Source organism: Protopterus annectens, chromosome 11.part0, assembly GCF_019279795.1.
Source record: "Protopterus annectens isolate FY-2018-M chromosome 11.part0, PAN1.0, whole genome shotgun sequence".
Taxonomy (NCBI): Eukaryota; Metazoa; Chordata; order Ceratodontiformes; family Protopteridae; genus Protopterus; species Protopterus annectens.
Genome location: NC_056745.1, coordinates 1,423,181,345 through 1,423,196,628, shown reverse-complemented (window position 1 = coordinate 1,423,196,628; position 15,284 = coordinate 1,423,181,345). Strand labels below are relative to the sequence as shown.

The following is a 15,284-nucleotide window of genomic DNA, read 5'->3' as shown; positions in this document are numbered from 1 at the left end:
AGAAAAAGAAAAGATTTAATTGTTAATCAGATTGACTAAAGAGGGTCAGTAGGTTATAGTGTTATAAAAGAAGAAATTACGCGAAGCTCTGTTTTTGAAAATTGTCCACATTTGTGTTTAGCATCAGTGCTCTGAATGTGCGATTTATGGCTTCCTTGATACAAAAATAGACAAAAGTATTCTTTTGTTCTTAATATTTTAATCGGACTTTTCATAAGAACAAATAATGTAAAATTAGTGCTCTCATAAATGTAAAACAGTAAATCTTAGATTAAATTCAATATTTTTGAGAATAACTCTGTATTAGAACAAAAAGAATAAAAGTTGTTTATAAAGACATTAAAGAAAAATCACTATTTACAGTAACTGGATGAGTCATCATTCATCTGTACTAAATGTATACAAAATCAAAAGTAAAAATATGCTAAATAACACCATCATCTAAAAAGATTTAATGGTTAATACTTCAAAAGGTCAGAGTTGTATTTATAAAGAAGCTCTCCTAATTTAGGCCAGTATTTATACATGATATTGTTATTTTTAAGCATAACCTAAACCAACAACACAATGCTTAAATGGGAATACTGCAACACATTTTTCTAATATCTCTTCCTGCCTACCTGTCATTACTTACATTAGCTCCCAGAAATACAAGCAAGCAACACATTGTGCACCATTCTCCAAAATCATGCTTAAGGGCAAGCCCAAATATAAGTGGCTCTTCAATGGCCACATTGCTAACTGGTCAATAATACTGTGGGGAGATATCCATCCCAATCCTGGACCCATTCATCTAACCTCAGACCCCACCAAACCAATCCCCACATATCCTGAAACAGCAACAGGCTACCTCTTCAACTACCTAGGTCTTAAAATAGTACACAGTAACCTAAGAAATCTTTATAACAAAATAAATGCATCTCTGTATAGTCCATTACTCCACTAATCTCTTCATAGCCACAGAAACCTGATTAAAGCCAATTACCAAAGATAAACAAATACTCCCACCAGGTTATAATATACTCATAGTAGATAGAACCAACAAAAAAGTAGGTGGAGTTGCTATTTTCTACAGACATCTTGAATATTCAGTAATCTCAGGCCATCATAGGTCTAGACATGCTACCTGGTAACAATATTCCAGTCCTGGAAGAGGTCCTCTCCTGGATCTCGGCCACCATAACACTGGAAACCATCTTGCTAGGAAACATTAATATAGACTTGCAAAAGTTAGCCCTAGAAAATCCAAGCATTGCTTCACGGTTTAACTCACATTTTATAAATACAGTAACCTCCCTCCTACAAAACAAAACTGCTATAAATCCAGCCATCCCACTACAATCATTGAAGCCACAACAGATCTTCACACTCACTCAACTGCCAACATCTACAATTAAAAATGTACCCTTAAGACAACAGCCGTTGCCCGTGACCAACTTCCATCTAAATATCTTAGACTTATTGCAGATAGCCTTGCATATCCTGTCTCAATTCTAATAAACTGCTCTATCCAAGAAAAGATACCCCAACTTTATGGAAAAAAATATTATATAATACCCTTCCATACAGGGGCTCATCAACTGAGTTCACAAACTATAGACTGATCCTCATTTTCTCACCCTTATCCAAAATCTTGGAACGATGTAGTCAATCTCAACTTAAACATATATTACTTTATATAGCCTCCTCTGTCCTTCACAGCATGGATTCAGATCAATCACACTACAATCACTGCTCTTGTAAGGTTTACAGATATAATAAATCACAACAGAAATTCAGGCTTTCTAACCTCAGCCCTTTTTCTAGATCTAGTCAAGGCATTTGACACAGTCAGTCATCAAATTCTCCTAACTAAACTCTCCGACTATGGATTATCACCCCCCTTCACTTAACTGGTTTCTTAGTTACCTCACTAATAAGTCCCAATAGTGAAATGTCAAGATGATTCTCATCTTTCCTTCCTACATCAGACTCCCACAAGGCTCCATCCTAGGACCATTACTGTTTAACTTATTTATTAACATCCTGAACACAGCAGCCAAACAGGCTATTATAGTACAGTATGCTGATGACTCCACTCTAATATGTGCTGCTAAGACACTACCCATGATCTAAACACTGGTCCAGAATTCCTTCTCCAACATAAACACTTGGCGAACAATTGTTCGACCCCAACACCCCCCCAAAAAAAAACTACTTTTCATTTACTGTCATTCAACTTTCTCAGTATAGAAGTGGTATCCTACACCAAACTACTAGGTGTGATTACAGATGATCACCTGAAATTTGATCTCCACCATCAGCAAACCATAAAGAATATTCACAAAAAGTGTATCTGCCTCCATAGAGTGAAACACTACTTTACCAATCCTACTAGACAAAACACAGACGCTTCTTTTCTACTCCCCACCCTATTATATGCCTCTCCTATTGTAACCAATCTCAACTGCATTCTATCTGCAAAACTACACAATACTACAATAAAGTAAAGTAGACAAATTTGCAACCAACCAACCAACCATATCACTGTCTGTCTCTAAAAAAAAACTAAACTGGCTCAAACAAAATAATTCTGTACTGTACTCTCAAATAATTACAACCTTCAAAGTACTGCAGGACCCTGAAAAAATGCGTCTCTTCACTCCATCGTTCAACTTTACACCATTACTAAGAGAACTCTGTGCTCCACTGACAAATCATTATGCTCCATAAATAAAACCTAACAACAATGTAGGAACATCCCTGTATTCACACTGCAATGCTAACAGGTAGAATACCATCCCACTCCCAATTAAGGACAGTCTGCAACCTGAAAGATTTTAAGTTCCAACCAAAGCAACACCTAATGGATAAATGGCTCTGCACCTGCACCGTCTTTGGTTAAACTGGTACTAATATAACTATATGAATTTGTGCCATAACTCCCTGTTGCACAAAGCTTAATGCAACTCCTCCCCCCACAATAACCTCTCTACCATCATGCACCCACTTCAAAGCTTTACTTAAAGCGCACCTAAAAACATGCTGGCTATGCCCTTGTAACTCTCCCCTCTAACTTCTCCCACTCCATCTACCCTCTACCTCTCTTCCACCCCACAAACTACCTTTGATTACAGCAAGCTCTGATACTTCCATGCCTATCTACTTATTATATGGCAGTAACTTCTTATTGTAACAATTGTTAATATCTGCTATGACTTCGTGGATAGAACAGATGCTAGTTATCTACTGAATGTACTATGTTCTTCATCTGTAACTATGTTTGTAACATTTTAATTGCTAGGATTCTTCATCTGTAACTATGTCTGTAATATTTTAATTTGTGGAGCTTTTCTCCCCAGACTTCCGCTGAAAATGGACCTGCGTCCAGTCGGACATTCCCGGTCAACAAATGTAAATAAATAAATAAATAAATAAAATCACAACTACACCCTCCTCTGTTATCTAATTTCCTTTCTTTCCCTTGTGTCTCCTCCACTCCTTCCTTTTTTTGGGGAGGGGGGGGGCTGCTCTAACTCTTTAGCTTAAAAAATGTATTAATATGCAACTCATGTAGCTGTTATTTTTAATGAATTATATAAATTATGTAACTGATATCAAAGATGGTTGAATAATGGAACTGTTGCTCACAAATGAAACTGACTGTAAATGATGAAACAATGCAAATGATGTCCATGATGTCTGCCTGTATCATGGAGATTTTCTCCCTGGGCCGTTAAAAAAGGATACTGCTCATTCTGACTATCCCAGTAAACAAATGCTAGCAACTAACTATAAAACTAAATAAATGAATAAATAAATAAATTAGTGTGGAAATTTAATTTGCAATAGAGACATGGTTAACAGAAAGTAAAAAAAAAAGAGAAGCTCTGATTTTTTTCCAATTTTCAGTTACAGCTATACCCAATAAATCCCATAATAAACATTTTGTGATATATCTATACAGCCAGGTATAGATGCATAATAAATTATCAGAAATGTTGATAATATAAAATTATCACATCAGTGTAACTGAGCAAATTTCAGAAAATCTTGCCAAAATGTGAACAAGCTTGTGTAAGAGAAAATGGTATATTCTCTGCATGCTCTTTGTTGAATAATCTCCAGCACAAGGAATGATTGGATCCACTATGAATAATTGATTCAGTGTTCTAGATAATATGTTTGTTGCATTGAACATTTAGTAAGAGAGATTGTTTTGTCAAACCACTGGGTCATTGTAAGATGCTGGCATTTATTTTCTGCGATTGCTAAACTGTGGGGAGTGGGAATTTGCACTTTTCTACTGTGTTAAAATCTGGAAGTTGATATATATAATTAAAGGGGATTGGGGAGTACAGGGGGGCTGTCCCCTTCATATTTTTTTTGATTAATTGAGTTTCAACCATTTATGATCAATGTAATGTATGTGAATTTAGTGAGTCGGTTGTTGTTGTGTCTTTCGGCTTTTCCCGGTTAGGGGTCACCACAGCAGAACTCTGGTCCGCTAATGATTGGCAGCTGATTTTTATGTGCCAAGTTGCCAGCCCTGACGCACAACCTTCAACGAAGGTATGCCCATTCACGCATGTCTCCACACAGAAGACGCTCAAGCTGAGAGTGAGTCAGTAATGTGATGAAATATAATTTTATATATATATATATATATATATATACATATATATAAATATAAATATATATATATATATATATATATATATATATATATATATATATATATTATAAATGGATTCACGGCATAATCTCGAAATACTGAAATATCAAATGTCAGTATCTCAAGATCATGAAGTCAAAAATCCAAACAACCGAAACCATAAGACTGCGAAACCCAAACTCCCGAAACCACAAAATCGTGAAAAGACACAAAACACACCACACAACGCATACAAACACAAACACACACACCTCCCAACACTGTACAAAAAGCAATACAACAAACACCCATGCAACTAAACAAACACACACACACCTACCCTTACTATATGCAGGCGGCAAGTCCCCCTGCACCCTCCCATGTGGGGAGGCAAGCCCCCTACACCCCACCTACTAATATATACTAACTCCAAGGTCACACTACACTCCATAGCACAGACAACCCAGTACCACACATTCCACATACCCCCACACACACATCACATCCATACAAACAGCACCACTCCCACCACTAACACACTCACACTCTGACCTACCTACCCTAACCCACACATAAAATGTCCCAACAGACTCACAAACACACAATCCCTCCCCAAAACCTAATGCGCTATCCATACCGTGGGTTAGACATTGTCAGATTCGACATTTCTGGTTTCACGATTTCCGTCCGTTCAACTTTATAGGCTTGAGATTCTGAAATTCGATATTTCAGGATTTCAAGCTTATAAAGTGTTTCCATTATAAATATGCACACAAGTACACACACACACACACACACACACACACACACACACACATATATATATATATATATATATATATATATATATATATATACTCTATCCAACAAAAACCTGTAACACCAAAGTCTGTTTGCTACTAATAAAAGTAGTATAAACAAAAATAAGTAAGTACTGTTGTTTCTTTTACTTTTTATTGAATAAGTCCTAAAGAGTAAAAGAGACAAAAGCGCTTACCTATTTTGTTGTTTTTAATAAATTAAACAATGGTAGTAGCTGGTCATTGGTATTATTTTATTGTACATACACAGACATACACCAATTAAATAATCACATAAGCATATTGAAGAGGGAGAAAGTGTGGTAACTGGAATGCTCACTTCTCTGAATCTAGCCACCATGCCAGTACATCAATGATCTTTTAGGTTTAACATTCTGAGCATTAATCAGGTCTCTGATAAAAAGAAGGGTTTCCAAATGATAATTTTTAAACATTGTGCTTATTCTGTATCACGTATGGAAAACTGAAGAAATATCCATGAAAAGATTCTTCAAAATAAAATGTAATTTTGAAGTTGATTTAAATCAGAAAGAAAGGAAGTAATCATGCATTTCTAATAAGAACCAGAAATTACTGTTTGTATTCTAATTTATACAATAAAGATAACATGACCTATTTATAGTCTTAAAACTGAGACTTGAATTTAAGTTTCTTAATATGTTAGAATAATTTTTCTTAAAAGATGAGATCCATGGCATTTCTGAATCAAGCATGTTCTTAAATGCTGAAGCTCTAACCTATCTTTTTTCAAATGCCATGTTGTAAGCATATATGCGACCAAATAATAAAAAATATATACCAAATATACTCTAAGAAAGACCGTAGCTCACTGCAAATGCTTACTTTCAAAAATCACTTTTAATAGAAAGCAAATAAAAAAGAACACCTGAAGGTTAAAACTATTTTACACACAGGTTAAGCGCTTTCATCTGCTAACTGCAGACTTCATCAGAACAATCTTTTTTCAAGTTATCTTTATTTATGTTTTTTTTTTTAAATCTATAACCTTAGTCTTTATTAAATGACCAAATAGCACAGGCTATATGAATAAAGCCTATATTTAAAGAAAAATATACATAAATAAAATGTTTACATATTTTTACAATGGTATTAATATAATTAGAATATGTTGAAAAGTAAATATAAATCTGCACTAATTTTGTTAAAAATATGTGTCATGTTGCTGCTGTATGGACTAAATATATATTTTACATTTTTTTTGTTAAAATATAAGGCTGAATGTACATCTTTCCAAATAGTCTTATACATATGATCAGTTGTACTATTGTTTTCCGCATGGATACCACAATGCAAAATTCAGAATCAGGAAAAAAGTTCTTAGAGTGGCTGAGTAACCACTGGTCAGTGTTAAAATGTGTCACTTAAGTGTCTGTGATTAATTGCAATGTGACAGAAAGTGTTTATCACAGGAAAGCATTTCCAGCACTGTTTCTGTCAGAACACTGGCAAAAAATTTACTTTTTTTTTTCATAATACATTGGAAGACTTAAAGAAAAGTGAAATTATTCATGCAGAACTGTTCAATTTTTTCTGGGTTGAGAATCCATTAATACCTGTCATACAGGGTCTACCTAAGATGCACAAAGACCCAACCCCCCCACCGATGAGACCTGTAGTCGCTGGTAGGGGTTGGGTCACTAAATCTATCTCAGTTTATATTGAGAAGACCTTGAGACCTGTAGTTGACAAGAACCAATTCATTCTCAAAGATACAAAACAGTTCCTAATAGACCTTTATGATAAAATGGATTCTGTAGAAGACACTCTTCCATATTTGTTAGTAGCTTTTGATGTCAAGTCATTGTTTACGGTCATTCCCAATCAGGAAGGTATTGGCAAAATACATAGATATCTTACACAATATACAGAATTTATACCTGCTAAAGTAGATTTGTTATGCTGACTACTTGAGACAGTGTTAGAAAATAATATATTTGTATTTAATAACGATATATTCACTCAGAGAGATGGCGTGGCTATGGGCACATCATGTGCCAATAGCTACGCCAATCTGGTGATGGCTATGTGGAAGAGGAGCATCTATTTACATTGCATAGTTTTCAGAATTTTGTAATGTTTTACAAACGATTTGTAGATGACCTCTTCCTTTTGTGGACGGGCAGCAAAAATGAGTTGTATAATTTCTTTAATGAAATTAACTCACTTACTGATTATTTAAAATTTACAATGAATGAGTCCATTTATAGTTTTAATTTTTTGGATGTGCATATAGAAAGATTAGACAATGGCAAACTTAATACTGGTGTGCATAGGAAATCCTGTTATAGGAATACCTTATTACACAGAAGGAGTATGCACCCGAAGTTTGTTTTTAATAATATTATTAAAGGGCAGGCTATTAGAGCTTCCAGGTTGAATCCAACCCAAGAGGGATATGAGAATGAACTAAATGATCGACTGTTAGCTAGATCCTATAATATAAATGAAATACACAGTTGTTACCAAAGTGTAGAACAATATAGAAGTTATAGGGCTATCCCATACTTCTCAGATCATAGTGCAACTGTATATTCCAGCCCTCACAATAATAGAGGAACAAACCAACAAATAAGGACTAAACAGAAATTTTCTACTTTTTATACGCATGACTTCAATGAAATTAGAGAAATTATCTCTAAACACTGGAGGCTGCTGATTGTTGACCCATTAATTAAAGATATTGTTGGTGAATATCCACAGTTCATTTTTAAGAACAAGAAGAATTTGCACAGAATTTTATGTTATCCCAATACAATGGAAGCCGTCAGTAATAGCTCACATAGAAATGGTATGTATCCATGTAGTAACTGCCCATTTTGTACCCATATTTCTAATTATATGTTCGTCCACCCGACTACTTCTGAATGTTTTCAGTTTGAAGTTATTGCCACATGCAATACTGAACATGTAGTTTATATGGCAATCTGTATTTCCTGCCCTGCCTTCTATGTAGGTAAAACTGATAGAAGGTTCAGGGACAGGATACGAGAACACATTTACCAAATACTCATTCAGTCTAGTAATAATGCTTTATCTAAGCATGTTCTTGCAACAAACACCAATCACACTTTTAAATTTATGGTCCTCCAGGTGAATAACCCTAGCCCCAGAGGGGGAGATATCAGAAACTATACAGAAAGAACAGAGATTAAATGGATTGTTAGACTCAAGGCATGTTAGTCCAGGCCTGAATGATAAAATTTCACTTAAACCTGTTTTGAAAAACAGGAGACCATTTGTTAGGTAAAAAAAAATTTCTATATTATTAGCTCTTAGTTTTATATTAGACTTGTATAAATCTGTTTGTTTTTTATTGAAGTCTTTTAATATAAATTTTATATAACTATATAGGTGTGACTGGATATTTTCTGAGCATTATTTTTATAATGAATAAGTTATAAGTAAGAGAAACACTTTCTATAAGCTTTCATAGATCTGCATATTTCTTGTCTTTGACTTTAAAAACTTGTTGAAAGAATTTATGATGATGTAATCTAGTTAATTATTTAATCGAATACCTGCTATATAAAATGTTCAACACTCCTTACTTCTGTTTGTTAAAGGTCTGAGGAAGCCTTCTGGTGAAAGTGCTTACCTTTTTTATATGCCTAAATAAATATGCAATTGGTTTTGGAGCATTTATCCGTGTGTGGCTTGCGCTTTATTTTTATTGATTATAGTTTTTATGTCGTAATGCAGATCAGCACCCCTCACATCTGCTCAGACACTCGCATTCTGCATTCTCTGCATCTCATTTTATGGAGTCAGCAGGCTTTCACAACAGTTTTCTCTTCTAATCTTATTTTTGTTTGTCTTTTATATGGTAAAGATTTTAATGTGAGAAGAAAAAAATTTTATCTGGCAGTTGAAACCAATGTTATATAACACCAGTGGCATCATGCTATTGTATTGCCTACTCTTGGGAATGAATAAATTTGCTAGTTATTACTTTCAGACAGTTATGGAAACCAAAGTACTAATAAACAGTGGTACATCATGGAAACTGTGCTGTTAATAAATAACAGAATACAGGAAACAATAGATAGTTCACTACAAGAATGAAGCTTTATGAATCGCAAAACAGAATAATTAAAAATAATAGTTCTGTCTCACCTTAAACTCCTGGATCAAATACATCAGTAATGCTGAAATTCTAGATGGTACTGTTTTATAATATATTTGGAAAAGTATGCGTCTAACAAGTCTATTAAATCATGGCCAATTTCTTTATAAAGTAGTCATGTGAAACAACAAATAGATATTACTTCCTGACACATTTAAGGCAAATGATGCATTCCTCAGAACTCTACAGGATTTGCCAATGTGGTCAGATGATGCATCCCTCAGAACTCTGCAGGATTTGCCAATGTGGTCAGATGATGCATCCCTCAGAACTCCACGGGATTTGTCAATGTGGTCACTTTCAGACAGCAGCTGCTTGCATAGCCCTCAACCTTCATCTCCAAAATGAGGAACACTAGCCCTCATAATGTGTAACAAATGGCCAAAATATGGAACACATTCTAATGGCTTACTAACAACTTCAACAAGTAAGGTCATAGGATGATTATAATATGCTGGTTGTACTTATAAAAAAAGATCTTTTAATGAATTAATATGCTTCATTTCTATTTACCATGGATATCAGTTAAAACAGTACTAACACTGAATGTGTGACAGACTCTTTCTGTTTGGAACTTTGAGGAACATGAACTTTTTAAGATACCAAATGAAGTATATATTTTATAATGAGGTACATTTGAGAGGTATGACTGCTTGCACTGTTGAAACTAAAAATAAAAATTTGAAAAGGAGATTATTATGCTGTACCTCCAGGAGTTACAGGTCTTTATGTCAGTAAATTGAAACACTTTTGAAATGAGGCTTGTTTCTTTTGATAAAAATTTATTGTGACCATTGTATATACTTGCAATTAATGTCAATATGCAGAAAATAATGCTGTTAACTAAATTTTATCTGCAGGATCACCAGGTACTGCAGGAAGGATATGTAACCGAACATCACGTGACATGGATAGCTGTGAGGTCATGTGCTGTGGACGAGGTTATGACACAACCCGTGTCTCAAGAATGACAAAATGTGAATGCAAGTTCCACTGGTGTTGTGCTGTCCAGTGCAAGGACTGTTATGAGACCTTGGATGTGCACACATGCAAACCACCAAAGACTGCTGGCTGGGTGGATCAGACATGATGCTGGTGCCTTAACAGACTGTGATCATGGACACTGCACTGATGGAAAAATCATGCCAACTTCAACCAAGACATTTTTATGAACTGTAGATGATTATTATCTTTTGATAATTCTTTTAGACTTATGAACATTTTAACAGTATTTAAAACTGTATTTTAATGAAATGTTTATTTTCAAAATGTATTGCTCTTAAATATGTTCCATAATCTCAGAAAGAGCATTCTAAAAATGCTCAGAGAAAAAATATATAGTGCAATGAATTTAAAACAGGAAAAAGAATGTTAGGTAAAAATTAAATGCACATTTTGGTTAATTTCTTCTTATCACTGCAGTTGGCAAGGCATGGATTTGGGAAGATTTGCTAAAAACTAGGAGTAGATACATAACTTAAAAAAGCTGTAGGCAATTCTTTATAGTAACAGTAAAATAGTTATATGTATCACAAAAGTAAAATGCAAACAACTTCAACAGAACAGCATAATTCTCCCCAATAAAAAAAATCTATATTTCAGACATTTGTTCTAATCCTAATAAAATATTATTGCTGTTTTTATAGTAAACATTTAACAGGCAATTATTTTAAAATGTTCTGTGAACAAATTGACCACACCATTCTGCCTCGCTAAATGCAGTTTTAGAAAATTCAATTTATAATGGCTATATGCCTCCCAGCTGAGGTTACTGATAGTGCAGTAAGGGGAACTAAAACAAAGAGGCATCAGAAGATGCCCTGCAGTTAGTCAGTGAAACAAAAATATGGTAAGACGATGTTGGTGCATATTTGTGTCTCAAAGAGAAGAAGAACATTTTAGAAAATCAATTCACTGACAAGATAGTAGGCTGTTTATGGGCTATGTACCCTACTGGTAGCATAAGTCATCAAGCTTGCCTAAAGAGTGGCTTTTCAGTGTGATGTGGGACATTGCAAAGAGAGAAAGACAACATATTCAATTGATTAAAAGAGCATTTGTTGATGATATCTTCACAGATGCTTAAGTCTAGACCATTGTAATGTAATTCAAGAATTATGCACAATGGAAAATAATGTGATTCTGCAATGGCATACAAGTTTATATTCATTCAGGACTCAGATGGAAGTTACATAATGATAATGTCTATGTCTGGATCATAAAGTACAATGTAATAGTATAATTAGACCAAAAATGAAAAAAAAAACACACACACAAAAAAGTAAAACGTTATAATTGTTCATTAGCTTTGTGAATCAAATGAAGTGAATAATTTGGTGATCTTATTCTTCTCCAGCACATTATTTAAACACATGTACACAGAGGCATCAAGATTTCTGTAAATTGTAACCTGAGTAAAAAAGGATATATTAATGTTGTGAACGCTAATGATGTTTAAAGTGCCCCATGTTGTTGTGATGGATGGCTTAAATAAATCCATGCCTGACTTTGAAAGCTAAAATGTTAATATAATATACCAATGATTTATTACAAATGTTATGGTATCAGTCTGTAGTGAAATGGGGAAAAAAATCTATGTAATGCAGTTTCTTTTCATTATAATCTGCAGAGGGTTATAATTCTTAAAACTAAGATTAGTAGTTTGCATTTAATATTTTTGTGTCTTTATTATTGAATATATTTATTTATTATTATTATGGATATTTGCACTATCTTTTCTTACTCATTGCTGTGTGTATCACAATTTGACAATGATATTTTGTCTCTTGCTCTAATTAAAATAGTTTTGTAAAACATAGTGGATTATGATGTCAAGTGTAAGTAAACATGGACAGCAGATGAACTTAAAGGGCAGGAGTTATCTTTTATGTATCTTTCCTCATTTACATAAATATGTTATAAAAATGTAATTAATGCAGATAAAATATTAAGTGAATTTTATGTAAATCTCACTTTTCTGCAAACATTTCCTTTGTTTCCAGGACGCATTCCATGGCATCTAATAGAATGGAGTTCATATATGGAGTTTGATAATCTTAAACTAATACATTGAGAGTTTAGCTTCATTTCTGATGTAACCCTGTTGCACACTTAAGTGCTAAGATGTTGTTGTCTGTGATGCTAGAGGTTCATTGTGAAAGTGTATACTTTGCAGGGACAACAGGAAGAAAATAGCCTTGAAAGTTGAAAATTGTAGCTTTAGTTTCATCCTGTCCATGGCTATTAACAATGAAGTTCATGTCTGAAAGTGACAAAATTAAGAAACAAGGAAATTAGGAGTTGCAATGTCAAATGTGTAATTTAGGGATAAGGAATCCCAGGATATTTCCTGTGAATGTCTAATTACATGGAAACACACCCTGGTGATGTATGTGAGAGTATGAGAATAGTACAAGCTAATCTTCCAAAAAAATGTAAAAATGCAGTATAAAATAGATGCCTGCTAAAGCCTGCTATGGATGCTTGTCCATTTATCTGCAGAATTAGACCAGTACAACAATGACTTTAGCACACTGAAAAACTAACTTTACTTTTACCACTTAAAATCAACCCATAACACTGGCTTTACAGTGAACAGTGTGGCTTGACAACTGTGCAATAAAAGAGAATATTGAACAAACAAATACAATTATAAAATAAAGGGCAGGTTTCATGAAACTTCATATAACTTAAAAAATAATATCCTCAAATTAATACAGAGAACATATAGACGAAAGAAATAACTATGTTAGTAAAATAACAAATAGCAAAAATAACAAAGAAATAATCCCTAAATGTTTATGTGGGGATGTTGTGCAACTGGATCTATATCATTTAATCGAATGCATAATTGAGCAAATCACTATTTGCAGAACCCAATTAAGTGAAAGATCAATTAAGGGAATGATTGTTTAAGTGAAAACTTTCTTAGGGGAAAAACACTAGTTGCCTATCCTCTAACCATAACAAACAGAACTAAATTTAAAACTAAATATACCAACTCCAAGATCGCACTACAGTGGGGAAAAGGGCATATTCCTGATGATGGCCAACCACATCCTTTCCCTGGGAAAAGATTTACCTAAACGATCATTTGCTTAATTGAGCTTTTGCTTAAGTCAGTTCGACAAATAGCAATTCACTCAATGAAGCTTTCAGTTAACTGATATAGACCCATGCAACTACACCCACACTAAATTAGTATACTGTTTCTGAGGTTACAAAATCTTAGAGCAAAATGAATAACAATTATTCACTTTTTTTTAAGAAAGTACAACCTGGGAGTTAGTATAATTAGTTATTATTGCTGAACTGGTGCTGTTCCACATATTGGTTGGGGGGTGTATGGGGTATACTCCTAAACAAAAACACATTTTTTTTTACATTTTTCACTATAATATAGTAATTTCATGGTGTAATTATGTAAAGTTTCTACTGATACTAAGCTAGAGTTTCTTATGGGAACAGTGTATTTGTGGATTCTTTATTTTAAAGTGTGCTTTACAAAGACATTCTTGCAGTAACAAAACTGTTTATTCCCTACAAACTTTAATATTTTATATTCACCACTGTATGATATAATATTTTATAATGTTAAACTCTATCTAAAGTACCTGTTTCGAAACATCTGTATTATGAAGTAGTTTAGTATGTATGCTTGCAAATAAACCATATGGCTTTGAAAAGGAATCAGCAGTAAGGAATGTACTGAACTTTTCCATGATATGACAGTTTTATGAGTCTTCTGCATAAAAATCCCGATTTTTCAGAACATAGCTTCACAAACAGACCAGAATATTTCATGAACTGTAAGGGATCAGTGAACCTTATCTCATAATATCAGGCAGTAGAAAGAAACATTTATGTAGAGAGATTCATACTTTAGATTATGTCTGGGATGCAAACAAATCATAATTCTTAACTTTGCAGTACAACCTAATATTATTTGTAACCAGTTTATTTTATTTCAAAAGTTTTCAAGATTTCAAGATTAATTGCGCTGGCATTCAAAGATGCAAAAACTATCTTTGCCACTTTTGTTGTTCTTAAATTATAGATATATGCTCAAAACTAGTTTGCAGCACTTAATTCCTACAAGGCTACAAAGTTTCACTTTTTGTTATAAGTTTTTTTTTCCCAAAATGTTTTTATTCATTTTATAACACAATAACTTAACAGTATAGTAACAAGAAAAAACAAATAAACTATATACAATGCCCATAACAACTAAAAAAGTAATATACATAGCAGAAGACTTAATATTTCTCTAACAGATTAGACAATGTTGTCCAAGCAATTAAATGATGAGTTGTGTTGTTAGTCCTTGCTTTTATAGTAGCAATCTCATTCTTACAAATGTATTTCATAAGATGAATAAACTCAACTTTAAAGACAGGAGTAGATTGGGATTTCCAACTTTTAGTAACAATTTTTCTTGCTATAGAGGATAGGCCATACAAAAATATTTAACAAGTAATGGAGGCTGCTGCTATGCTGGTAAACGCTCGTGCAAGCAGTATAAATCAAAGTTATAGTAAATCAAAATAGCAGGACTGAGCGAAAACAAGTGTAACACTTAAAGTTCAAAGTACTTTATTATCAATAATTAATAAGATAAGTGCTTTCAATATACAAATCTGATAAAGATAAAACCATTTAAAAACAATCTCATATATAAAGTATACAT

General features: G+C 33.5%; 1 protein-coding gene across 1 annotated transcript in view; it reads left to right on the top strand.

Annotated features, from left to right (window-relative positions):
* Window positions 1-12,218, top strand: part of WNT2 (Wnt family member 2) — a 316,960-nt gene extending 304,742 nt beyond the window's left edge. Inside the window, exon 5 of the mRNA XM_044088715.1 lies at window positions 10,459-12,218. Coding sequence (XP_043944650.1) covers window positions 10,459-10,688 — 230 coding nt within the window. The 3' untranslated portion in view covers window positions 10,689-12,218. The remainder of the gene's footprint in view (window positions 1-10,458) is intronic.
* Window positions 12,219-15,284: the final 3,066 nt, after the last annotated feature.